Source organism: Meleagris gallopavo, chromosome 9 (genome assembly GCF_905368555.1).
Source record: "Meleagris gallopavo chromosome 9, MGAL_WU_HG_1.1, whole genome shotgun sequence".
Lineage (NCBI taxonomy): Eukaryota > Metazoa > Chordata > Aves > Galliformes > Phasianidae > Meleagris > Meleagris gallopavo.
Genome location: NC_139412.1, coordinates 3,402,218 through 3,429,722, shown reverse-complemented (window position 1 = coordinate 3,429,722; position 27,505 = coordinate 3,402,218). Strand labels below are relative to the sequence as shown.

The 27,505-nt window shown below is 48.4% G+C and overlaps 2 protein-coding genes across 4 annotated transcripts; both read left to right on the top strand.

Moving 5' to 3' along the window:
* Positions 1-1,027: 1,027 nt before the first annotated feature.
* RAP2C (RAP2C, member of RAS oncogene family) lies at positions 1,028-10,203 on the top strand. The gene is made up of 3 exons (XM_010715410.2): positions 1,028-1,587; positions 3,210-3,529; positions 7,687-10,203. Exons 1-2 carry the CDS (start codon positions 1,315-1,317, stop codon positions 3,486-3,488), a joined length of 552 nt encoding a protein of 183 aa, XP_010713712.2. The 5' UTR covers positions 1,028-1,314; the 3' UTR covers positions 3,489-3,529; positions 7,687-10,203.
* Positions 10,204-10,761: 558 nt separating this feature from the next.
* FRMD7 (FERM domain containing 7) lies at positions 10,762-24,980 on the top strand. 3 transcript variants are annotated; one of them, XM_085230672.1, is made up of 12 exons: positions 10,762-12,119; positions 18,466-18,570; positions 18,866-18,908; positions 19,993-20,071; positions 20,723-20,820; positions 20,906-21,020; positions 21,135-21,282; positions 22,316-22,411; positions 22,499-22,662; positions 22,751-22,819; positions 22,886-22,961; positions 23,065-24,980. In XM_085230672.1, exons 1-12 carry the CDS (start codon positions 12,078-12,080, stop codon positions 24,103-24,105), a joined length of 2,076 nt encoding a protein of 691 aa, XP_085086798.1. In that variant the 5' UTR covers positions 10,762-12,077; the 3' UTR covers positions 24,106-24,980. The 3 variants fall into 3 exon arrangements, with proteins under 3 accessions (XP_085086798.1, XP_085086799.1, XP_085086796.1); XM_085230673.1 differs by having other exon boundaries at positions 10,762-16,064; positions 20,038-20,071; XM_085230670.1 differs by having other exon boundaries at positions 10,762-16,064.
* The last annotated feature ends 2,525 nt before the right edge of the window (positions 24,981-27,505 follow it).

Genomic DNA, 27,505 nt, shown 5'->3' with positions numbered 1-27,505 from the left:
GCACAAACCCTCCCGTTTGCGTCGTTCTCCTTGGCAAGAGATGGGTAAAAAACAGCAGTGGAGATGAAACCAGGTCACAGACCCAGGGCGTGCTACACCTCAGAGGTACGGCGAGGTGAGGACAGCATGGGAGCAGCAGAAAGGTGTTGTTGGCTGGAGGTGAGCGCTTGGCACGGGGCTTGGCCATCGACAGAAGCAGCAGCCGTTCTCATCTGGAGCATCAGCATCAGTTTCTGTGGCTGCAGACCACGGCAGCAGGCAGACCAGTGAGACAGCCCTGCGTTGGTGTAGGGAACGACCCCCACCTCCTGTACAGGCACCATAAAGCACCAAGCGCTGGGAGCTGGGAAGGAAATCTCACAGACCCCAAACCGATCTTCATTAACAGGACCTGGAGGAAGAACCCAAGCCGTGCCGGCTGTCGCTTTGTGCCGCCCAGCCGTGCTCTTTGCCCCCCAGCCCCATTTCCTCGCTCATTCCTCCACCCATCGCACAAAGGCCAGGCAGCGCCACAAAGACGCGCACACAAGGAACCAAAGCGACCGTGTAATCTCATTATTGTAACCTTCATCCTCCCTTTCCCCTTTTCTCCCTCCCCATTCGTCGCCGATTAGAACCGGCCGGCAGCTCTCAGCCGGTGAACAAATAACGCTATTTATGCACGCGGCCGGGCTGCCTCCCGGGCTGGGCGCGGAGCTCCCCCGCTGAACCCCGGCGCCCGCAGCCCAGCGGGAGCCGCAGCCGGGCACCGGACGCCGCGCCCCGGGCCGAAAAGCTCCGCGCTGCGGCCGAGGGGCGGCGCGGCGCCAGAGCGACCGCGCGCGGCCCCGGGCGGCCCCGCCCACTGGGCGAGGCCCGGCCCCGAACGCCCCGCCGCCATCTTGAGGCGGTGCCGCGGTGCCGCACGCGACGCGGTCCCCCGGGCGGAGAGCGAGGCGCCTCGGTGCCGCACCCAAACCCGTCCCCTTCGGCGCGGTGACGTCAGACGCAGAGAGGCGGTGCGCGCGCGGCCGGAAGTGACCCGCGCAGAGCGGCGGGGAGGGGCGGCTTCCGGTGCCGCAGCGTAACCCTTCCGGGCGGGGCTGGCCGCTGCCGGGCGGTTCCCGCGGCGCGATGGAGTGAGGCGCGGCGGTAAGCGGCGGGGCCTGGCCGCAGCGCGCAGCACCGGGCCCTAACGGCCGTCTCTTTTCCTCGGGCCGGCGCGGTGAGCGGCGGGGCCTCGCCCTTCTCCTCGGGCGGGCCGGGGCTATGCGAGGGCCGCGCTGCCGCCTGCCCTAGGCCCGGGCCCGGCGGGGGAGCGGCGAGCGGGGCCCGATGCGGGAGTACAAGGTGGTGGTGCTGGGCAGCGGGGGGGTGGGGAAGTCCGCCCTGACGGTGCAGTTCGTCACCGGGACCTTCATCGAGAAGTACGACCCGACCATCGAGGACTTCTACCGCAAAGAGATCGAGGTGGACTCGTCCCCCTCGGTGCTGGAGATCCTGGACACGGCGGGCACCGAGCAGTTCGCCTCCATGCGCGACCTCTACATCAAAAACGGGCAGGGCTTCATCCTCGTCTACAGCCTGGTCAATCAGCAGTCCTTCCAGGTAAGTGGGCCGGGGCTCAGCAGGGCTCGGCCTTCCTCTGAGGGCCGAAGTGAGCACGGCCGGGGTCCCGCGCTGTGCCGTTGCCTGTCGGGGTGGCTGCGTTGTGGAGGCCCACGCAGCGCTAGAGAACAATGACCCGCTCCTACTTCCCTCTTAGAAACGTGTTGGCAATCCCCTTTTGCGAGGAGATCACTCGATATTAAAACCAACGGTTCCTCTTTTTTTTTTTTTTTTCCCTTTTCTTAAAAGGAGTTTTTCTTCGGTTGCTTTTGAAGAGAGAGTTATTGCTCTTCGGTTAAGACTTGCTAAATCAGCTGCTGTTTTCCATCCCCCTCCCCCCAAAATCACGTTCCTGTCCAGCATGAGCTCGGTGCTCTGGCACTGTGGGTGGTGTGCTGAAGAGAAGTGAGCTGTATGGGATAATGTGTGGCTCTGGATCTCGTTCCTACTCTTAAAACTCTCAAAAAATGGAAACGTCTTGGCCAGCACCTGGGCTAAGCTGCCTGTAGGATCGAGGCTTTATTTGAAGGGAAATGTGCGTTTAGCAGCGCTGCATACAATGCAGGGATTCGCATCTGCTGTGTTGGCTTTGGGTTTGGAATTAGGCGTTTTCCAGCTGCTTGGAGAAACCTTGCACACAGAGCGGCTGCTTCTACTGAGGGCTCAGTTTTACCTTAGCAGAGGGTTCTGTGTAGTTGGGTACAAGCTGCAGACGTGCTCCCTTTGGAAAAAAAGGACGTTTGGATGCTTCTCCCTTTATTTTCACATATTTTGAGGACTGGTGACTCCCCATTATTCAGGGAATGGCCATACAGTTAGCAATCCACCCTGTTAATATTTAGTTATTCTTATCTGTTTACAACATGTTTGCTGCAAAGCCTGTAGGTGTAAACCACTCTGCAGATCTTTTACACAGTAGTGACTTCAGACACTTAATTGCTTTGTCTCAGAACTATGCAAGAATTTGCAGAACTTAATGGCTGGCACTGATTGTGACTTAAAACAGTCAGGGGACAGAGGAGGCTGACTCAGACTTGAAAGTGTAAACTCCTGATGTTAGCTCAGGCTTGAATAAATGCGTCTCTAGGTAATGCAATCTTCTTGCAGCATCTAATTTGGTTACTTACATGTGATTAAACGTGTTCACAATGAATTATTTTAAGCCTTCCACAAATGAGAAGGCTATTTAAAATTATTGGCTTTCTCAAGCTGCAAACTGAACACAACACCCTAATGTGTGGTGGTGTGATACTGCTCGTGTTACAGGTTTGCTGTCATTAGACCTGAGACCATTTATTTTAGAAAACTGAAATCAACCTTTCCAAACTGTGTCTTCATCCAGCTGAACTGAAAGGCTCTCTGAGATTTATGTTTTTATGGGTGTGTTTTATAAAATGTAAGAATAGCTTGTGTAAAATTAGGAAAAAAACCAAACATTATTAAAGGTGGGCCTAGAACTTCTTGTGAGTTCTAGTTCCACATGGTTATGAGTTTAATAAAGCTTTGAAACATTTTCAATATTCAGTAGCATGTGATGGTTGGTTAAACGTGCTTCTGTAGTGGTTGTATAGTGATTTCATATGATTGCTTGCACGTACTAACTGCTTGGATTGTTTGATCAGGACATCAAGCCAATGAGAGACCAGATTGTCCGGGTGAAGAGATACGAGAAGGTCCCTCTGATCCTAGTGGGGAATAAAGTGGATCTGGAGTCGGAGAGAGAGGTCTTGTCTGCAGAAGGCAGAGCTCTGGCTCAGGAGTGGGGCTGTCCCTTCATGGAGACGTCAGCCAAGAGCAAAACAATGGTGGATGAACTGTTTGCTGAGATCGTCAGGCAAATGAACTATGCCTCCCTGCCTGAAAAACAAGATCAGTGTTGTACAACTTGCATCGTCCAGTGAGAGAAGTTAAGGAAAACCTCAGTCATGGCCATACAGAGCAGGTTGGTTGAACAGTTGTAACTAACCAAAGCGTGCAAGCATACTGTTTAAACATGATAAAATGTGCCAAAGAGTCTGAAATGAAGTAGTAGAGCTTTGGAGGTAGTTTTCCTCTGAAAGAGCTGGAGGTTCGTGGGTTCCGTTGCACATAATTACTTGAGTCACACAGACTTCTTGCCTTACTGCAGTATTGGTGGTTCAGGGAACGCTGCCTTTGCTTGTAGCAATTTTGTAGTGCAGCAGAGTTCATCATCTCATCTCCACCTGTTTTGCTGTCAGCACTGTATTGGACATTACTGTATCCTTAATGATGTTTTTGTGATGTTTCATTGTGTTTGGTATCTGAATTATTTTCAAGTTAATGTGAATTACCTTGGACTTGAATAGCATTATATTTGTTGAGCTTCCCACTAATTGTACCGAGAAGACTTTGAGCTTGCTTTAAAAAAAAAAAAAAAAAAAAAAGCTCTACAGAAACTAAATGTGCTTAGAGTACATTTCTGTCTTATCAGTGGAATAAGTTTAAGAGAGCTACCCTGAGCTGTGAGGAGTGGCTAGAAGCCCACATGTACTAGTCAAGGACATGTACAAAGTGTTCTTCATCTAAAGACTCCTGAGCAGAGAATACATGATAAAATGGCCTCCCGAGGCCTGACTCTGCTTTCCCAGTGACTCATAAGAGGTGTGGCAAGAGTACAGTGCTCAGAAGGGACCCTGAAGTCAAGCTTCACTGGTCTTGGGTATTGCTTTCATTCTTCTGCAAGGCCCTTTGCCTGCAAGGTCATCTTTCTGTACCACACCTTGCCTTTCTCCCAGCTGTGTAAGTGGCTCTGCACCTCCCATGCAAGCAGCAGCACTGCCATTCCTGCACAAGGTGCTTCTGTAACCCCCTCCTCTGTTTTCCTCGTTGCTGCTGTGGGTGTGGTTTCAGTACCAGCTCAAACCCCTGCTTTGGAAAAGAGGCCCTTCTGTACAGCCAGCTGGTCTGTCAGACCCACAGTTGTTTGCAGAGTCAGATGCAACAGACTTGATGTAATCTGTAAGGGCAAGTGCAGAGATGAAGGAGGACTTGAAAATGCAGGGGAAAGAACTGCCTCGCTTGACAGCTACACTGATTAAAGCTTAAATTCTGACTGCCGTGTTAGTAACTCAAGTCAAAGGAGCTTCTTATGTCTGAGTGACAAGAGTGAAAACAGGTTATTACTGGAAGCTTTGGACTGTGCATCCTCTTTAATCTTGAGCGTAAGGTCAGAGAGTGAAGTCTCAAAGCTTGTCTTTGAGATTGTTGTCAAGTGCTTTGTGGATGTAAAATTTTAGGTGCTCATGACCCTGGTACTGTCATACTAAAGATAGCAGGGTATTTTTATCTCCAGTTCTGTGAAGTAAGGAAGGACTGCTGTCACCATGTAAGACATGTGTACAGGTTCAAGGTTTGCTTGGCTGAAAGGCGAGCAAACTACTGGAGCAGAGAAAAATACAAATGAAGTGCTGCAAGGTTAATATCTTGGACCACTCATAGTAATGCAGTTTCAGCAAGTTCTAAGACAGTTTCACAAATAAGAGCATCTCTTATGATATTGGGCCAGAAGTTACAGCAATCTGTTGAGTTACCAGTGGTTCATCTTGTGCAGATTGCTGTCTTCAGCTCTGACAAAACAAGGCCTGTTATCCGTGAAATTTGTACTGCCAGAGTTGGTTACTTCTAAGAGAAGCTTTTGAGTAACCCAGCCAGTTTGGAATGTGACTTTAGATACCAAGTTTAGGCTTAAAGATGGGAGGAAACAGAGCCACGCGTTATCTCTTTGAATCCTTCTAAGTTATGCCAAATCAGGATGAGTTTTCTAAGCAGAGTATGCTCTTGCTTTCAGAAGAAACATCTGTGTTCTTATGTCTTTGTGATCTCTTGAAACACAAGATTCTAAGTTTCTGTGGTATGGCTTTCTTCATTCTGCTGTGCTCAAGGAGTCGCATAAAACCTTGAGCATCAAAATACTTCCTTGCTTCTGGGAGATGCTGCTTCTGTCCAATATCTCTCACTTCAGCCTCACACTTTTTAGATGTTTTCTTATTCCTGGCTCCCATTCGATCCCTCCTCTTTGATTGAATTAGGGTTAGGATCTCATTAGCTCTGCTGCCTGGTAATAAATGTCTCGTGTGCTCTAGTGTAGGAGAGCTGCTGATGGTATTTTCTGATAGCTGTAATCTGCTCTCTAAGGGTAAATGTTCTTATCTGTGATCCAAGGGACAAGTACTGCTTCTCAAACATCTGCTTGAGCAGCGGCCCCTCCTAGGTAAAGTGAAACCAGGGCAGTTAGAACTGCTGTCTTAAAGGGGAAAAAAAAAAAAAGAACATGCATGTGGGAAATGGAGTTGATCTGTAGCTCTGTCCTGTCATCACCTCTGCAGCGTGTGTGTGACCTGTCTGTGCCTGGGAGCTATCTTTGGTGTGGACCAGTTAGTCAGCAAGGGGTGAAGTACACGGAGACTGTTTGTTTCTGCATTTTTGAGAAACTTAAGGGAGGGGTGAGTGTGTGTTGCTCCTAGTCACATCTAAGGCTGTTTCAGTATCAGTTTTAAGTAGCGGTTATCACTTACGTCTTTTTGGTTGTTAGCTCAACCTATCTCTTGAGGTATCAAGTAGGACATTGTGTAGGTTCTTTAACAATATTTCTTGAGTAATACATCTTTGAGTTACTGTTCCAGGCAGCCTTTGGTGAAATGAAGGCTAGAACACATACATAATCAGAATAACCCATACTTCCCTTTAAAATATGTGTTCTTGCATTTTGTTTCCCTCCCTGTCCTGCTTCTGCAGTGGTCTTCTGTCATCTCATTCTTGCATTCAGAGATATGAGATTCCCAGTAGCTGCTTCCTGTTGCTCAGTCCAGCGTTTCTCTTGTATTTTCAGTATGACAGTGTTTCATGTTTTACATCTTCTTTGAAATACAGTGCCTGTTGTTGAAGGTCTTCTTTAGAGGCACTGAACAGGTTGAGAACACTTACTGTTGGTTGGTCCTGGTTAGTGATTTCTGCTCCCTCCATTCATGGCTAACTGACATTAGCAAGTGCTGAAGGAAAAGTACTCCTTTAGGGATTAAACCTGAACGTATGCTGTCTTCTGTGTGTGACTGTGACACAGACAAATTCTTCTTACCAGGTTTTTTAACACCCCCCACCCCCCCTTCTGCCTGCTTACAGAAGGGAGTGTAGGAATGTCATGGGTGAGGAAAGCCAGCCTGGCGGTGCTCACTGTAGTAAATAAAATCAAATGGAAAGATCAGAAATCTAAACTGGGGGTTCCCTGATATGCAAACACACGGATGCTGAAAGAGCATTTTGAGGAAGCTATTCTTGCTTCTGTTATTACTGTGCCATGTGATTCTGTGCTGGCCACAGCTCTGGGTGCTGCGTTTAGGTGAAGTTTTGGGGTGGATCAAATCCTGGTAGGATGAAGAGCTGCCCTGTAAATGGTTTGCCTCCTGTGCTCCAGGCAAAGATGAAAGATGTATTAAGTAGGTCTAATGCATCACTGCTGAAAGCTAAATGCTGTTGGCTTTGTTTTGGTTTGAATTCTTTTCCAGCAGTACAGGGACCCTTCACATCCGTAACCCACGAACATCAGAGATACAGAAATGTCTTGGGCAGTGCTAATAAAGGTTACTTTTTTGTGTGTGATTAAGAACAGCAGCAACGATGCTGCCCTGCTGTGAAGCTGTCTGAGAAATGTTAAAAGCTTTTTTGATGGTGACTAAGGGGATCAGAGTACTGAGAACTCAGATGTCAAAAGCACATTGGTTGGCTCACCTGCCTGTTCCCAGGGTTTGTGTTCTGTGCCTTTGCTTTGTGTTGCTCAGTGGTGAAGGGTCTCTGTGCCACCAGTGTGAAGCCCATTCTCACTCTAGAGGAGCACTAAAGTTCCCTTAGCTGTTGGACATCTTTAAGAACAGTTGAGTGTCCCTTAGGGGCAGCAGTTAGGAAGTGAATGGTTGTTGTTACCTGCTTACCTCTTGCAGCACCAGGATTAGAGGAAAAGAACTCCAAGAGTGCCACTGTGTAAAGTACTGCTTTGGAGCTTAGTTCCACGCTGTAGAAGCAGCTGAGTTCCCTTTGAATATGTATTGCATATGATTTTCATTACTTACTCTGTTTACATTGCAGATAAAACTCAGAGGAAACTTGCACAGATGCTGCTTTGGAGAACTTTCAGCCCAGGTTGCAGAGCTGAGCCTTGGTAAACCTGTCTCTATTACAGCACATTGCCATACATCTAAGTGCATAAGGTTGGTGGCCTCCAGGATCCACACACCTTAATCAGAATGCTTAGCATGTTTACCATAAGTTTAAAATCTGTTCTTTATCTATCAGTCCTTTTATAGCTTTCTAAGTTCATATAATGGCTAATATGCAAGAGTTCATTTTTAATATTTTAATTGATTTCTTTAATCAATTTCTGAACTTGTATTTATTAAATACTTAAACTCAGTATTACCTACTCAATGCCTTTTAAAAGAGAGTTTTAATGGATAATAAATTGAGCCTTAAACAAATGGTTACTTCTGTATATTACCTCGCATCAGTGCTTATTTCTCTTTGCAAAGTTTTCTCCTCCAATGCAGTCGGTCATTCTTTGAGACTTTTTGTTTACGTGTGACAGTGTCATGAAAAGATACTGAAGGCACCTCTGTTGTATGGATGTAGTATCCCTTTTCTTGGCAACTGCAGCTGTGATACTGTTTGTAACTGGTCTGATTTGACAGCAGGGATCTGTTAGAATGGGGTGTGAAGTCTCCAGCTGATGTTTTTTGGGCAATCGTGGGTTTCTTAAACTCATTTAATCAGAAAACAACAATTGTAGCATTGAAAAATGGCAGCATTCTTTTTTGTCTACTGAGTTTCTCAACTTGCTTGTTTACATGTAGCTTCTCTATGCCTTTGGGAAGGGATAATGTATCCTTCAGAATGGGCTGTGTGCCTGGTGGGGGCAGCTCAGCTTTGCCTGGCACAGTAAGCGACATCTGGTAGACCTCTGCACATGTAAATCTAATGCAAATAAGATCACTTTACATTTTGTAGTTCCTAATATTTGTCTTTCTGAATAATATTTTAAAGCAATATTTGTTAAAAGTTTTTCTTGCACTGTCACAAATTGCTTTTTAGGTTTGTTGGTTTTTTTTTTTCCCAATAAACAAGTTTAATTTTAGAGACAAGTTGGTGTAACAAGGGGAAAAGCACCAGGTTTCAGTGATACTAACTGCAAGCGTGCTTTAAACAGCCATTGCCTTCCATATTGTTTACCTGATCAACATTTTCTCTGAATACTTGAAAATCTTAACAATAACACAGGTATAAAGAGCAGAATGGAAATGTACAAAGGACAGATGAAATCGTTTTGTTCAGTTTTAGTAACATGTTGCATACATGAGAGCTTTTTCTAGCAGTGGTTTAAAATGTGTGATTTTTTTTCTTTGCAGAAGTTTAATAACTGCAGCTCACCTACTGCACCAAAGTTCTAGGTTTTTAGGAGCCCAGCTTTAGTCATTTGAACATGCTTCTAGAAATGTACATCCTTTCCCTGTAATAGTTAAATACCTTCGAGAAAAGCTCCAGTAAAAGCAGTGATGGATATGTGAGGTTAAGCAGTTTCAAACTCACGAAATGTATTGTGGATGATGGCATTTGAAACAATAAAGGATCACCAGTACAGTATCTCAACATTAATGTGTTTTATTGGTAATAACACAAGCTGACTTTAGCGTTTAGCAGGAATACAGATTCTGAGTCTACATTCAGCACTGAATTTGAATCCTGATGAGAAGAGAAGAGCAGGTTTCCTGCTTGGGTATCAAAACACCTGATATTTTCTTGTGGGGTTACTTGAAATGTTGTTTTTTTGTTTTTTTTTTTCCCCTGTTTGTACAAACTTTATCAACAGGCTGAGGCTAATATTTAGGTTTGCACTTTAATATCAAAATTAAACCAAACCTTGTACTCAGAGTAGGTTTTTTTTAAGTGGTGGTTGTTGATCTTTTTTGTAGGTTGTAAGGAAGTAATAGGAAATAAAAGTAATTCATAAAGATCTTAGTTTTCCTTTGTCTAAAGGGGGAAAAAGTTGGTCGATATTAATCAGTGGCTCATTCCTATGGGTAGTTATCAAAGCAGTGTTCATTTTCATTGTCCTCAGCCAAAAAAAAAAAAAAAGAAAAAAGAAAAAAAAAGAAAAAAAAAAAAGAAAAACTTTAAACTTGAACTAGCTTAGAGTGACAGGACTGGGAGAACGAGACATGGTTGCTTCAGCACACTTTGGGGGGAAAAAGGGACCAAAAGTTATTTTAGGCTTCCTCAATAGATTGCATGTGAAGTTGCTTATTAGATTAAGAGGCTAATAAATGAGATATGTATCGTCTTTACTATGGCATCTGTTTAGGAGTTGTTCAAATCACTGCAGTAGGGCTCTACAAATAAAATGTAACCTAACATCATGTATCTAATGTACTGTATCTTTATCAGTGATAGGTGAAATCTGGAATAACAAGTGCAAAAAAACGGAACAATTACCTATAATGCTTTGTAAAAGAGTTTTTTCCAGTAGAAATCATACTTGTCATTTTGTAAGACAACCCTACAGTCCACCTGTTTGTAACTTTTTTTAATAAAATAGATACCTGTATTACCAAACTGGGGTCAACTGGTCTGTATTCCATTTCTTCCAGAGTGGGCCAAACAAGCAAGTCTCTTACTTATGTGTGTGTGTGTATGTGTGTATACACTCACTCACACTCACACTCACTCACACACACTCACACTCACTCACACTCACTCACACTCACTCACACTCACCCACACTCACTCACACTCACTCACACTCACTCACACACACTCACACACACTCACTCACACACACTCACACACACACACTAACACACACTAACACACACACATACACTCACACACATACACACACACACATACACACACACACATAAACACACACACATACATATACACACTAACACACACTAACACACACTAACACACCCACATATACACACCCATACATATACACACCCACATATACCCATACACACCCACATATACGCATACACACCCACATATACGCATACACACCCACATACACACATACACACCCACTAACACACATACACCTACACACACACACATACACACACACACATACACACACACACTAACACACACACACATACACATAACACACCCACATATACATACACACATATACATATCCACACACACACATATACACACCCACACACACACATACACATATACACATATACACACACATACACACACGCACACATACACACCCACATATACATATACACACCATCATATACATATACACATACACACACACATACACACACACATATATATACACATATACATATATATATATATGGTTTTTTTTTCTTCTGGTTTGAGTATATATGTTTGTCTTGTCCAAATCTGTAATGGCCTTATTTTTTCATGCAGGCATTTCTGTATGTGTAGGTGGCAATGGGTGCAGGTCCTGCTGCTGTCATCTTACTGTGTCTCCTGGTAACCCTGCGCAGGGCTCTCCACCCCGCTCACTGATGAGCACGTTTGGAGCAATGCTTCAGAGAGGCAGAAGATTTCTCTAGGAAACCTTTCAGCTGAGAGTGCTGTTTGCTGGCTGTTATCTTTAATGCTGGTAAAAGCCTTACATTTGCTAAGTGGTTGAGTCATCTGGGTCCTGTAACAAGAACTGCTTCTTCCTCAGAACTTATTGTCTTGGTACTTGACCTTTTGTATTACTTTTGTAACTAAAGATGTCTATTAATGTGAAATGCGTTTGAAACTTTTAAAAACAGCCTTGCTGTCTTAGCAGTGCTTCAGGTTGGGTAGGCAGGCATGTCACCTCCCAAACTTAATGCCCCTCCTCCTGGTAGAACGGCGTGAGCCTTATCTTGTTGGTAGGCTTCTACTTCCTCTCTGAGATGGGGAAATCATTTCCATCTCAAAGGAAGATGACGGAGAGGAAGGGCAGGCTCCCATCCCCAGTCAGCCTGCAGTAAATGAGTGCTTTCTCAGGGCTGTTGTGACCGGCAGTGATGTGTCAGTGGGTGCATCTGCTGACAAAGACAGCTGTGCTTTGAGATGCAGTTGGTTGCTTCTTGTCTGTCTGATTTCTCGTGCAGTTAAAAAAAAAAATTAAAAAAAAAAATCATTAAACAGTAATATTCCTGCTCTGTGTGGCACTGAGCTGCTTCTGTTCCTGCTCAGACCGGGAGCTGTGTGAGTGCAGCCCCCGTCAGGGCTGGGGGCTTTAAGGAACCAGGTAAGATTTGTGTGCAAGGCTGTTATATTTCAAAGGTCTTGATGCTGAGATTCAGCTCAGCTGCTGCTGCACCAAGTGTCGAGTGGCGTCTTTCGCAAAATAGGCGTGACAGCTTCGTGCCGCTGTAAGCCCGGGTTAGAGGGCACAGAGGTGGGGCTTCCCAGGCAGCTTTGTCTTCGTTTTAACAGTTCCTGCTACCAAAGTGCACATGCCGTGCAGAAAGCTGGGCCCCGTCCTGCTTCTCACACAGGTTTGACCCCCTCTGTGTTTGAACGGCACTCGCACAAAGCTGGAGGACAATTCTTCCCCATCCTGCACGGCACTGTGACACGTCAATGAGCTGCTAGCAGAGCAGAGCTGCTAGCAGAGCAGAGCTGGCCTTGCACGCTCGGTGTGAAGCTGCAGCCCCAGGAGGAAGTGCCGCAGATACCGGCGTGGGTGGGGTGCAATGCGGGCGCCGCACCTCCTGCCGGGTGGTGAGCTGTTATCTGCCCCTATCAGCTCCGCTGTAATTACAGCGCTGAGCTAGGTGCGAGTGTCTAGTCTTAATTAAAATGAGATACGGCTTCTAAAACAATGCGTTAATCGGTTTGAGTTCTCTCTGCTGGCCAGTCAGCAGTCCCGGGGTGCAGAGGTGGGCATTTCGGCCGTGCGTTGGCCACACTGAGGAGGCCGTGGGCAGGCTCAGGCAGGGGGGCAATGGCCCTGTGCTCCACACCGTGTGAAAGCGAAATCGTTGGCTTTGATTTTAAAAGTAGCCGTTTTTAGCTCTGCCTAGTCCGTAGAGCTGCAAGGAGCAGAGGAGGTGAACTTTCAGCTGCGTATCAGCAACAGCAGTGCCGGATTCAAATTTAAATCCCACTGTAGTTATTTGTTGGCTCTGTTGAGGGCAGCATTGAGCTTATAATAGCTTTGCTGGCAGCGATGATGCAGTTTTAATTACGGGGTTGTACAGAGTGAAGTGCATTGCTCTTCTCAGAACCTACAAAAGCAGCCAGCTCCCAGCTTCAGGTGGATGCTGCTCTGCTGTCTTCTCCTTCCTGCTGCAAAGAATGACTTTCACTCAACTTCAGCTCTGAATTGAGCTGTATAGTTGGAATTTGGTGGGCCTTGATAAAGCTAATAGGGGTCTTTAAAGGAAGGGAGCTGTAGATGAGAGGCTACCAGGAAGGAAAACGTTACCGAAATGCAGGATTGATGTCTGTGTGGTGGAGGTGGGTCTGATCCCTTAGGCTCCTTGACAACACGTGTGTTTCTCTGCCTACATGTAATCAAGGCTTACTCAACTGAGATGGTTGTCTCAAGCCAAGAGGGAAACCACATCTGTCATGAAAGTAAGCAGTATAGTTCCTTAAGGTCCATCTTTTCTTCTAGCACTCGTTCTCTTCTTCAACTGTTGGAGAGTCAATTTGATAGCTTCCTCAGCATCAGCCTTTGGCCATAGAATCATTCTTGACGATGCTCAGCAGAGGCTTCCACCATCCTGGCCTTTAATTCCCTGCTGAGCTGTTGCTGCTGCTTACGGTCTGATAACTATTGCCAGAGCTATGTGAGCAGAGAGCAGGCACTGCCCAGCTGTCATTCAGGTTTCTGCAGTGTAGTACCTGCATGGTGAAACCAATATGAGTTCCTAGCTGGCATCTGGTGCTTTCTGCCTTGGATTATAAGGTGGGAAAGCTCTGCTCGTGACTCAGGGAGCCATACAGAAGGGGTTGATGGGTTCAGCTGACAGCACTTATGAGGACAGAGCCTGGGCACCGTGGCCTCGTGGCAGTACTGACTGCAGGTAAACCTGCACTGCTTTGCCTTGTTGGGGTGGGGCTGTGTTGGGAGGGCCTGGAAGAGTTCATGCTTGATACAAACTGAGGACAGCCTAGCCAAGTCCTGGGGTTTTTCTGCTGCTACATAAGATGTAGGGAGCTGCATCCGCCTATAGAAGTGACTGAATGCTGAACAATGCCAAATCTATAGAAGCATCTGTGTTCCTCTGGCTTGAGAGATTCATGAGGCTTTGCTTTTTCTGTATAAATTGCTGTCTTGTGTCTTGGAAGTGATCTTTCAGAACTGATCTGTCAAAATTAAACTTCGCTGAACGCAACCATCATATTAAAAATGAGATAAAGTCGTATTCTGAATAATAGCTGAGTAGGGCTATTTAGGATTCTTATATACCATCTGCGTTTGCTTAAAGCAAATTCTGCTTCGCTTCCTGTTAGTACTTCATAGAATCATGGAAAGGACCTGCAAGATCGTCTAGTCCAACAGTCCTTCTTATGTGACATGTGAAATCTGGAGGAAAAAAAACAACAAAGAGTCAGCACTGCGTCAGTGCATGATGGGTGGTGGAACTGCTGTGCTCGTGTTCATCCCTGCAGACACCAAGGTTGGGGATGGGACCCTGAGCACCTGATGCAGCTCTGGATGCCCCTGCTCAGTGCAGGGAGTTGGACCAGATGGCCTTTAAGGTCCATTCCAACTGCATCGATTCCGATTTAAGCCTTATTGCCACCTGCACCAGCTTGTTGTCAGCCACAGCCACGAGAGGGAGCCTGGCTGCAAGCACAGCTCTGCAGGGATAGAGAACAAAAAGATAAACGGAGAGAAACTGGTATTTCATCGTGGTCGCAGTGTGTCTTACCAAGTGTTCCTGGAAAGTTTTGTGTTTGCAGTTAATTTCTCTGGGAATTGCAGGTGACACTGGGAGACTTTCTGTGGGAGATCAGGGGTTGTTGCTCCTCCAGGTGACGTGTCGTTGTGTCATGGTGTCATTGCTGTGCTGGCACCACCCGGGGTGATGCTGCTCAGCTCTCCCTTACGCTCAGCACGGCACCTTCTGGGGAGAACTGGGGCAAACTGGAGAGAGAAGCGTTGCTGCAGTGTCACCTTCTGGTGGCAAAGCACAGGTGGCTCATAGCTGATGATCCGGCACCGAAAGCACAGAATTAACAATGCGACCACTTCCATTTCCCAGCAATGACTTCTAAGTAATAACATCAAACTATTTTGCTGATGCTGAACAAGTGAAGTTTGATGGAAATCATTGTTGTATTCAATAAATAGGGTGGCTCTGGGTCAGAAGTTTTAGGAAGGACAGATCTTTTGGCTGAGTCGATTGAGATGTGCTCAAACCAAAATGACTTGTGGAATCGATGAGAAATAATTGTCCTTGTTAAAGAGTTAAGGAGCTTCTCTTAGTCAGGGCCAGTTGTTGGTGCTTTTCAGCCCTGTCAGACGACTGTACTCTTTTCTCAACAACAAATTGATGAGGTGTTTATGAATAACAGCACTCGCTGGTAGCTGCCTGTTGAGTTAGCCTGGAGGAAAGCCTTTCCTTTCGCTTCCTCTTTCTTCTCCTGCCCACATGGGTCCCAGCTGCCACCAGCAGCAATCCAGGAACTGGCAGTCTAGGAATCCTTCCCTGGAGCTGAGAAAGTCCTTGCTGGCAGGGGTAGCTGTGCTCGCACACAGAATCAGCACAGCAGCAGGAGGGGGTTTGCCTGGACCTCCTGTCCCAGTATTTATCTGTCTTGCACTTATAGGGTCATGGCTCGTGTGCCTGGGACACAACTCAGAGCTTTCAGATGGTATTGGGGATAAGCCCCAAGCTCTGCTCTGCATCCCCAAGAAGGGCTCACACAGGGTTTGGTTCAGCATAAAGCATTTTGGGGGCTCAGGTGAACCCCCCCAGTGCTGCCAGCCGGCTGGTTGCTTGCAGTGAAGCAGAGCAAAGCGCAGTGCTGCTCAGCCACCTTTGCAGCAGAACCACTCTGCCCTTTCTCCTGACCCTGCTGTGTGACTCCTGCCCTCCCTTCGCCTTCCCATTTCTCACCAGTATCTGTAAAATTCTGTGTTATCAGCCTCTGTGCCAGCCCCATCAGCACGTACCACGCAGCGTCAGTGCTCAGCCTTCTCCCATAGCAAGAGAAGCACAGTTCACAGGGGGAAGAATCCTTCAGCACAGCGATGCCGTTCAGCCCACTCTCAGGCATTCCGTGCCCTTGCTGCAGCCTCCCCTGCCCATCTGTGCGTGCAGCCCTGCGCCCAGCTGTGGGGAGGATGCAGTGTGAGCGAGCAGAGGGGGCTCTCTGCCCTGCACGCCGCTCGCAGCAATAGGGCTCTGCGCACGCCTGGCTCCAGGATGCTGCATCTGAAGGTCCAGTTCCTGGATGACTCTCAGAAGATCTTTGTAGTGGACGTAAGTGGGTCTCTTATAGAGAAAGACGAATGGCTTTTGCTTATCTAGTGTTATCCTTTGGATACTGGGGAAGGTGAGGCGATGCTCTGGGCGGGATGGTGTGCTCTTGTTTGTCTGGCTGCTGTGTTAACATCCAACAAGCAAAAATAAGTCTGAGAACAGCATGAAAATTACAGCTTGAACCACGCAACCTATGGTGAGAAACGTTTGTGTGCATCTCTCCTTGGGCATTGGGATGAAAAAGAAAAGGATGTGGTTTTGGGAATACCTAAGGAACAAGCTGAGGGTATCTTGTTTTTACATGGCAGTGTCCCAAAGCACACTGTCACTGATAATTCACAGGTAATGAATATCAGCTCTGAATATGCACTGTGAAATATGTCTTAAATGTCAGACATTGATATCAAAGGTGTTAGACTGGAGTGTGTGTGTGTGTGTACATTGATGACTGAAACTAAATGTGATTGATGCCCTGTCTGTGTGCTGGAAGTGGGACTGAGCTGTTGGCTGGGCTTTGTTAATCACAGCAGCTGAATGAATGAGATAACCCAAGTGAATCTGTTCTAACCTTTACCTGCATCTATTATGGGACTGCTGTGTTTAATATAAAATTCATTTTTCAATGTTCTGTTGCAGTTCTTAGGCACTTCTGTTCTCTTTATAGACCACCGCTCAGTCTTGATGTGCTGTTCAGTTTCTTTGTGACAGCGATTCTGCACAAAGAGGATTGCAAAGTAATTCCACTATTTGGAATGACATTGAGTTCATCTGACTTGGTTCCTTTGATGCATTTTAGACCTGAGTTTTTCTTAAAAATGAGAGTGGTCATTTACAGATGTTTGCAAGGGATTCGTATTGATTAGATCAGGGCACAGTGAGAGACCATTGGAAAGATGCTGCTGTTACAATATTGCTGCATTTTATCCATCTCTGCTCTCTTCTTTGCTCAAAACACAGTCCTGTGCCTCTGCACACTATAGTGCAACAAATAGGTTCCATTAGAGGGACTCGGAGCCATTTCCTTTTTTAGCGTGGAAGGGTCCTGGAAATCCCTTTGGGGCACTTTGTGTGTTTCATGCTGTGTGGTTCAGATAAATGAGAACTGGATTAGAGACTTCTCCATTAGAAAGGGACTGCTTTGGGCTAAGTCTTGAGCATGCATTTCGAGAGACTCATCCTAAGCCCTTCCCGAGTTTGGAAAGCTTTTTTCAATGGAGAGCACTTTGGTATAATGGGAGGAGAAGGACAGCAGAGAAAAAACATGGCAGGGCTGGTTACAAATCAGCATAACACAGTGCTCCGGGGCAGGGGAAGGCATCAGTGAGTGGGTGCCTGGCACTGGGAGGGCACTGGGCTGCTCTGCTGCTTGCAACGTGGTGAGGGAGGGAGAGCACAGCCTCTCCTTTCCACCATCCCCACAGGCAGCACCGAGGGCACATTTAGGGATGTGGGGTGCAGCCCAGCCCTGTGCAGCAGCTGTGTGCACCCAGCCCAGGCAGCAGCTCGCTGCCCACACACGGGTGGGGAACAACCCGCTGGGACGTGCCCATCCTCCCCGCACGCCTGACAAAGGCCAAGGCCTTTCATGCTGGAAAATTCTAGCTTAGAAATCAACCATTATAATTGTTTTTAATTAGCCTTGCGATCTTGTAATTTCGAGGAGAACCGGGTGTGCTGCAGAGCAAATGCTGTTATTAGGCTATCACTTTGCAGCAGGCTGACAGTGCAGAGCTGGCAGCAGCTGTGACAGGTGCTCATTACTGAGCCCTGAGCCACCCACAGCACCCCCCCCAGAACCCTGAGCTGCCCCTGTGCTGACCTGTCTGTGTTCCTGGGTGTCTCTGCCCAAGTTAATAACTTAGGAATTGAGTTTCTGCTGGTTTTTGCTCTCTGCCCTGTTCAGTTTTGGTGCTTTCTGGCCTCCTGTGTCAGAGCACGGTGCTACTTCATTAGCACTTTGCTGACCCAGGGTGTAGGATCTCTGCAGGGTCTGGTGCTGTTAATTACCACTAATTGCAGCTTATCGTGCCTAGCTGAGGGGCACCCAGGTAGTGTCTGTCTGCAGCTCCAATCCCAACAGCAGTGACTGCAACAGTCCTGAGGTGTCCTGAGACTGAGAGTTCTCTCCTGATTTATCAACTTCCTAAAGAAAGGTGAGAAGTGATGGGGAGAAATCTGACCTCCACGAGACAAGATAAGTGGCATAAAGCTGCAATTGTCCCATCCCACCTAACAAAGATATTTACTGAGTAAGGTTTTGCTGTGGCACAGTAACAAAGCAACCCACAGCCCATCTCAGCGGAAGGGAAGGGGATGAACAACTTCCCAACCTGCCTGAATTCCCCTCCCCAATGCTGTCAGCACTGCTAACCTGTAGCTTCTCCATGTATTTGCTCACCAGCAAAAGTCCTGCGGGAAGGGGCTGTTCAACCTCACCTGCAGCCACCTCAACCTGGCGGAGAAGGAGTACTTCGGGCTGGAGTTCTGCAGCCAGGCTGGGAACCACGTGAGTGCGTGCGCTGTGCCCATAGCATGGCAGCAGCATCCTGCATCGGGGTAGTGGGTAGAAAATGGAGATGGGAATACCTTGAAAATGGGAGCTGCAGGCCACAGCCAAGCTGACGAAGCCCTCGGGACAACCACAGCTTGTTCGTGGGGTTTACCCACAGCCACCTGTGGCAATGCAGGATAGCCCCACATTGGCCAGCGCTCCTTTATGGCATCCCACCACGGTGCTGCTGCTTTCATTTCTGCTGCCCTCGTGCTGTTTGCTGACCCAGCTCTTTGTTGCCTTGTTTCAGGTCTGGTTGGAGCCTCTAAAGCCCATAACAAAGCAAATTAAAAGTAAGTATTGCCAGAATGAGGTTCTTCTCAAGCATTGCGGAGGCAGACAGCACTGCACTCTGCTGTCCTTCTTTGTGCTTGGGGGTGGGAGCTCTGCCTTCTGGCGTTTACCTGCCCTCCCTTAATGAGTTGAGGCTGGGCAGAGTTGTTTGCAAAGACACACGAACCCTTGCAGAAATGTTTCTGCAAAGTGCTAGGTGCACGTTTTAGACCTGAGCTGTTCATATCCCAACAGCTGGGGTGGCTGTGTGTGTGCATTGCTGTGCTGGCAGAGCAGTGGGGATCGCTTTCTGAATGCCCTCCTTTCCCATCTGCAGCTCTTTGCAGCCCAGATGCCCAGCTGTAAGGCATTCAGCACGCAGTGACTCTGCTCCCTCTCAGGCCCAAGGCCCCACTGCTGCATGGTGATGCTGTGCAGCCCGGCCTGAATGCATGAGCAGTGCTAACACAGCCCCTCCTTCAGCCTGTTCCTCCGCCTGCAATGAACCAAATGATATTTGCCACAAATACGTGATGGTTAGGAGGCGGTCAAAAGCATGGGGCTGTGCGTGACCCTGTGTTTCTATCGGGAGTCCTGGAGCTGTCCTGCAATGGCTCTCTTGGTGCCTACAGAGTTGGCTTCCTACCTCCACGTGCTTTGCCTTGGGTTTGGCTGCTTGCTCTTGCTTGTCTCACAGAACAGCTCTGCTCAGATGGATTCCCCTGAAGCTGGTGCATCCCGAGGGCTCAAAGGGCCAGGGAAAGCCCATGGCTTTTGCTGAGGGTTTAACATGCAGCCCCAATGGCAGCTGCACCACTCCAGGGCATTGCTCCCATAGGAACCCATGCAGAAATCCCCTTCCTGATCCTTAACAATTTAAAGTAATGTTGGGTCGTGTTTTCTGTAATGCTATTGAGGAGTTCACCTCCTTGTTTATTTCCATCCATGGTGGTGGGGTCTGAGCAAGATGGAGGCCCTAGCGCTCAGGGCTTCTGCTCCAGACCTGTAAGGGGCAGAGTAACATAAGGAGAGGTGTGTGTGAAGAGAGTTGTGAATGTTCTCCAGAAAAATGAAAGAAAACTTATGAAGGTGTTGTGTTTTAAGATCCTAAGGAGGTTCTTTTCAAATTTATGGTGAAATTTTTCCCAGTGGACCCCGGACACCTGCGAGAGGAGCTGACGAGGTACCGTGTTTGTTCTGTGCTCCCCTTACTGCCCTGTCACCTTGTTTCTGCAGTCACTGCACGTGTGTTTATTGCCTTACCATCATCCAACCCAACCTGTCTGTTTGTGGTGGTAATCCCAAATATTGACAGAGCCCTGTGCTGTACGAAACAAAACCCCAATGCGTATCTTTTCTTGGTGCTCTGTTTTTATATAAAATCCACTCGATAGCAATGCAATGTGCTCTCTGCCAAATGTTTGAGCAGTTGGGCTCTCAGTCGTCTGGCTCTTGCCTCAAGCTGTGTTCTGAAAGAAGAACCTCCATTTTATTTTTGAAATGGACACGGCAAGCTCTTACATTTCATAGAAAGCACTGCAAGCAGGAACTAAGAATGAAACCAATGCAGTGCTTCTGCAGAACATTAGCCCTGAGAGAAACAAATGCCCTCCGAAGCATAAAGGAATGTTAGCTCTGAAACCAACTAATGGCCATATGAGCAGCAGGGGCACACTGCTCAGGGTGTGCCCAGCTGGATCCTCCTTGGGGGTCTGCAGGCTCCTCCCATGCCCCCCCCTCCAGCGCTCCATCCTTTGGACAGGGGCACAGGTGCACCTGGCTCTGTGTCCCGTAGAAGTATCCATGCTCAGGGCAGCTCCTGTCCTCCTTGCAGGTACCTCTTCACCCTGCAGATCAAGAAGGACCTGGCACTGGCGAGACTGCCCTGCAGTGACAAGAGTGCGGCGCTGCTCGTCTCCCACCTGCTGCAATGTAAGGGCAGCAGGGCTGCAGGGCTTTGCCTCAGCCGTGCAGCACAGGGTGCCCCCAACCCTGCTCTCCCTGTGTCCCCCTACAGCCGAGCTGGGTGACTTCCATGAGGAGACAGACCAGCAGCACCTGGCCACGCACAGGTACCTGCCCAACCAGGAGTACCTGGACAACAAGATCATGCACTACCACCGGCGGCACAGGTGAGGGCTTCTCTGCCTCTCCATCAGTGCTACAGCTTCTCAGTACCCTGACATGCCTGCATCCTGAAACCTTTTATTAATTCCTTCAATTTCCTGGTGTTTTTGGGATTCCAGGGGGAAGACGCCAGCTGAGTCAGATGCCCAGCTGCTGGATGTGGCCAGGAAGCTGGAGATGTATGGGATTCGCCCACACCCTGCCAGCGACGGCGAGGGAACACAGATCAACCTGGCAGTGACACACATGGGGGTGCTGGTCCTGCGGGTAAGCACCACCTCCTATCCTCCTATCCTCCCCTCTCCCCGTGCCAGCTCCAAGTCCTTCCCAGTCCCACATACCTTGGGACCTTGGAGCTGCTCTGGGCACTGCCCAAGGCTCAGCCTCTGTGCTTTGCCAGCTCGGGCTGCACGCTGCAGTGCATGCCCATGCAGAGCCCTTGTCAGTGCATGCACGTCTGTGTAAGCACCAAAGGTTACACAGCTGCGTCACGCACGCTCACCGTGTAATCTTCCAGCAAAAAATAGTCATCTACTGTCTGTGCAATTACATAATGCTGTAATCACAGTGTAGCTGCAGAATAACTACAGACTTCCTCGCAGCCGGTGTGAAACAGCACTCGCCTCCCACACCAACTAACTTCAACCTGGGAACATCTTGCCAACACAGAAAAAATCCTAACTGTGGGTCTGCAGTTGGCAATTAGTGCTGCCAGACCCGGTGATTTATTGAGAGACGTAAACACCCCCTGTGTGGAGGCATGATTGGAGCATCTGTGAGCTCACGGCAGCCTGGGCTCTCCCAGAAAGCCAAGAGGAGAATCAGTGCTATAGTATGGCGTGGCACCATTTGATCTGCTCCCACTGCGGGGCTGTGTCCAAATCAATGTGTAATGATAATAAAGGTGAGGTGTGCTTGCAGTCTGTCCAAGCTGGGGTTAAGAGCATGGAGGTGAGCTGAGCACTTCTTTCAAGAGCAGATTCTGCATTAATTCACCTGCCCTGTGGGCTGGGAAGGATGGGGTGCTGCTGTGACTTCTGTGAATTTTCTCTTGGACTGCTGCAGTTTCAGCTTTAGTAGGGAGCATTCAAGCCCTGAACATCAATTCCCACTCTTGGAACCAACTGATAGATCAGAACTGAACACCAGACCCCCGGAGCCCTTTGCCTAGAGCCAGGGAGGAGCACTGAGAGCTGCAGCAGCAGCTTGTGCAGAACCTGCTAGTTCAGCTCTGGCCCAGTTGTATTTCTGCATTCGTTGCTTGTCCTGTCCTACAGTAATGCTCTGTCCTTCCTTGCAGGGCAATACGAAGATTAACACGTTCAACTGGTCCAAAATTCGCAAACTGAGCTTCAAGAGGAAGCATTTTCTCATCAAGCTCCATGCCAACATTGCTGTAAGTGCTGTGCTGGGGCTTGGATGGGTAAGCAGCCAAACCGGACCCTGCACCCTGAGCCCTGTGTGTTTGTCCCCTGCCGTCCAGACTCTGTGCAAGGACACGTTGGAGTTCACAATGGCGAGCAGGGATGCCTGCAAGGCTTTCTGGAAGACATGCGTGGAGTACCATGCCTTTTTCCGGCTGTCTGAGGAGCCCAAGTCAAAGCCCAAAGCCCTTCTGTGCAGCAAGGGCTCAAGTTTCCGCTACAGGTAAGGGCCCAGGGGAAAACCTTGGTGTGAGGCTGCCCAGGGTCGGGCTGAGGGCACTGCTCACACCTTTCCATCCTCACTGCTGTAGTGGGAGGACGCAGAGGCAGCTGCTGGAACATGGGAGGAAGGCGAAGATGAAGAGCTTACCCTTTGAGAGGTACTAGGAGGTGGTGGGAGGGAGGAGGTGGGAGCCATGCGTCCATCCATGCATTCGGCCTTGCAGGAAGCACTACGCGTCCCACTATGATGAGAGGCAGTGTCGCTCCTCCCCGGACCTCCTGACGGATGTGTCCAAGCAGGTATGACCCTATGGGGTGGGGGGCAGCTGGAGGCCAAGCCAGCACCTGGCTCTTCATCCTACTGCTGGTCCTGCATTGCACCCACACACCCCTCATCCCACAGGTGGAGGAGCTGCGCTTGGCCTATGGCAGCTGCGGCTCCTTCCGCACCACCAGCGGGGTGCACACCTCCGAGCCCACGCTGGACAGCCGCCACAGAGGATCTGCCACAGCGATGATGTTTGCTGCCGAGCTGGAGCGCTCCAGGCCTGAAGTGGTTCCAGCCTTCCTGCCCCACTCCAAGAGCAGCTCTGCCTTCCCCCTGCTCTACTCCCAGCTGGAGCTGGAGCGGGCATGGGAGCCCACCGACCCCTTTAGCAGCAGGAGCCCCTTGACGTCCTTCCGGCCCCAACACAAGTTTGCTGGGAGCAGCAGAAGCCCCTCAGTGGGCAACATGCGGGAGGTCAGCGTCAGGCCGCTGGTGTACATGGACGTGCCGTGCCCTCCGCTGCCACCCACCCCGGCCTCCCAGCTCCTCTTCTACATGGACAGGCCACCGCCGCCCCTGTGCCATGTGCCCAGCGAGGAGGCAGAGGGAGCGGCCGGGGGGTGCATCCCTGTGGCCACAAAAACTGCCAAGTGGGGCCCAAGCAGCGCCTGGATGGGGGAACTGCAGCACGAAGCTTCGCGCAGGGCTGTGGGCAGCGGCGTGGGCCCAGACGGGGAGAGAAGGCAGCTGGCTTGCTCCTTCGATTACAGCCTTCAGGAGCAGCCTCCCAAGCGCTCCTGGAGTCAGTCGGACATGAAGGCCATCCGCTTCCCCTACAGCTCCGAGTTCAGGCCCCTGGGTCCATGCCCAGCCCTGAGCAGCCGGAAGGCCGGCATGCTGCAGCACGTGCTGGCCCAGCAGGGTGCAGTGCCAGGGCTGCGGCGTGCTGCTGAGCGCTACGTGGGCAGCAGCACCGAGTCCAGCGACTCCGATTCTGATCTCCTGGCTGCTGACTACTGCTCCCTGTATGGCAGAGTGCTGCGGGCACCCAGGGCCCGTGTGCGGCTGTCCTCGGGCAGCCTGCAGCTGGAGGAGGAGGAGGATGAAGAGGTGTCCTTGGCCACCAGTGCTGCTGAAGAGAGGACTTGCAGGGGGGCTTCCAGGTATTTTACATAGATGCTTCGTGCCTGCCAAAAGGAGGAGGCCAGGCAGAACCAAGCCTGCTGAGGGATCGCGGTCCTGCTTGCTGTTCGTGAAACAAGGTGGTTGGTTGGCTTGTACTGTGTGAGTGATGTTAGCTGTAGAGGATGTGTTAACAGATAGCTGAGGGCGTCCAGAAGTACCCATCTCCTGTGGCACATAGGAAGATGTCACATTGCTGTCACCAGGTTGTTCCCATGTCGGAGATCCAACACCAGGTAGAAGGGCTAGGGCTCTCCCAAAGCCCCACAGCCACCACCTCCAGTCCTTGCTCAGCCACTGCTGTCATTATCAGTACACTGGGTGGAAAGGAGAAGGCGGCTGCATCCCATGGAAGTTCATAAACATCTTGTTTTCCCAGCCCCAGGGAAGCACATGTTGAGCCCCCTTTGGAGGGGGGCAGCATGGTCAGGGAGCTGCCACTGTCCCAGCACAGAGCTTGTCTGCTACCTCACCTTGCAATCATGCTCCCAGCCCTTGAGAGCAGCTGCACACATTTTTTCCCCTTTTTTCTTTTTCTTTTTGTAATAAAAAGACCATTACCCTACCACTACAGGTCATCTACTCTGGCAATAGGAGAATGGTGCTACCTCTGTATGATGTTAGAGGAAGATCTTTCTACTTTTTCTTTGATTTTTAATAACTCCATGAGACTGTAGGACATGACTACAATAGGGACAGTATATCTATGAGTGATACTGGAATGGATTTCAGGAACATAGGAGCTGAAGCAAGGACCAAATAGATCAAGGTGCACAAAGAACTAGGTTTACGGTTACTGTCTCACACTGTGAGTCACTGTCTTTTGTTTCAGAAGCTGGACAATAAAAAGCAGTTGTTCACAGATGAAATTTGGTTTCCTTTTTGCCTTATCTGATTGTGACCCACCTTCCCCTGCACCTCAGAGCTCCCTGGTAGCCCTCAGTGCTCCTGGTTTCGGTTCCCTCTGTGCCTTCATTGTCTCAGCAACTGCTGAGGCTCAATGAGTGCTGCTGAGAACAGCCACATTCTTCGTCAGCTGCCCAAAGAAACATGCTAGATCACTAGTGGAGCAGAGTTTGATTTTGCTCTAGATTATTCCATGCTGAAGCTGTGAACTACCTGGACCCTCCATGCTGCTTTGGGACTGCTCTATTAAAGGAAGAGAAAAGGTAAACTTGAAGAGTTGTTTCTTCCTTTTCCCACACTGTATGTCAGAAATAGCATTTAGGTGTTATGCAGTTCACATGCATAACAAGGTAGGGAAAAGGTAAGCAACTACAAAGTCTATACATGGTCTCTAAAGAATACCCCTTAAATATTTGTCATACCTTAAGAACACAGGCAAATCTACGGTCACTGTTAGGTCCTGAGCATGTGAAGCTGTGTAAAGGCAGGCCAAGATGAGCTTTACCTTGGGAGTTGCCCAAAGTCCCACCACAAGACATCATTATCATCCAACTACAGCGCACAAACCTTCAGGAACTGTCAGCTCTGGCATGCAAGACTATGCTGGGAAAACTACATTGAGATGGAGAAACAAGGACTTGGGGACTATTTTTGGATTTTTCCATTGAGCACAGAGCTCTGGGACACAGCATGTGCACTGTAACTTAGCACATCCTACATGCAGACCAGCAACACAGTAGAGGAACAAAGCAGCCCTAAGAAAGTGATAGAAATTAACATCTTAAACTAAATTCACCACATAAACAGCTTTCCTGGAACCAACTAAAATAAAGAAACGATCACAGTAAGCACAAAAGCAAATGGATAACCAAGAAAATCCTTAACCACAGGACCTGTACTGTCTCTTCTCAGCCCCATTCACCAAAAAAAAGCAAAGAATATCAACTGACCACACTTCTACTAGCAAAAGGAAAACAGGATATGGGGGAATGACAGAAGGATTTGAACGGCTGACGGTGGAAGATATCAGTACATAGGAAAAGGCAAATGTACTCATTAAGCAAGCAAGTTGTACTACATGTGTCTATGGATTGGGGTATAAAACATCAAAACGTGCACAGTATAGGAAGAACATCAGTCTGGAGGAGCACTAAGGTTTCAGCATATCTAACTCATTTCTGTGTTAAGTGTAACTTTGCTCCTTGGAACAATGTGAAATGAGGCAAGCCAGCATACATCCATTACAACTTTGCAAAGAAAATAATTTTATTCCAGTGTTGTCATGAAAGTGTGATAAAAACCAGGCTTTTAACAAATACCAAGCTTTGTGCAAACACATTAAGATTCTATATACTCTCCTACCTAACTACAGACACCCAACTGAGTGCAAGAACAGGCTTTCACAATACCACATGCTTACCAAAGATGAGTATGAGAGGAATCAGACTGGGGTTTCATCAAGGAAGATATATACTTCAATATCAATTCTTCTCAATTTACAGTGGGACAACTAACAAACCAACCAAGCTAGATGGCTCTTGCCTGAATATTTTGATACCTTTTCCCCACTGGTTATCTGCTAGCAACAGAACAGTGTTGATTAAGTTACACAGTTCAACAACTAATACATAATGGGGAAAAAGTCAACCGTCCTCTGGAAACCAGTAATACAGACATCCATTCTTAAAGAGTTACTGTCCTATGAAACAGAAATCTTAGGTGCAAAAAATGCCAGTAAAATAAAGTTTTAAAGGGACTGATGTTGTAAGAGAAAAACAACATGGATTATTTCTCCTCCACACACTGTCCTAAGAGGTAGGTATACATCCACACATTTCATAGGATGCACCATAGTTCAGCAACTTGTCCTATTTGTGGTATGACTACATGTTCCTTTCTCCCATTAATTCACTATCCCTAGCTACCCAGAACTGGCTATAGAGCTGCACAGATTAAAAGACTCTGTGTCCACAGGCTAGAGGAACCACTTAAAACATTCAAGAAAAACTCCCCTCCACTTGGCCTCATATAAAAAATGAAAAGCACCTTAGGAAGGAGGTGGCACAGAAGTAAAAAAACATGCTTTTACTTCTGAGAAATTAGTATGCAAGTGCTTAAAATGAGATTTAGGACGAGACAGGTGAAGTAGATAGAAGCTGAGGTCACTGTGGCACAGGCCTTTCTGCACCTCCGCTCCACATCGCCCAGCTCACCATTAAGCCAGCATTCCCACATCTGCACATGGCTGTCACAGGGCACGAATGCTTGTCTGATCCTGAAGATGCCTCAGTGGGACTGAAACCAAGCTGATCACTAGAGCTGCTCCGCCTCTCCAGCACTCTGTGCTGCACAACAGCTGCTAGGTGTTCTGTGGGTAAGAACAGCATGGGGGTGGGAGGGACCCCAAACCTTTTTAATGAGAATGACCACGCAGCTCTGTGTGCTTCTGCTGAAAAACACCACCAGACTCTAAGAGGGACATCCACAC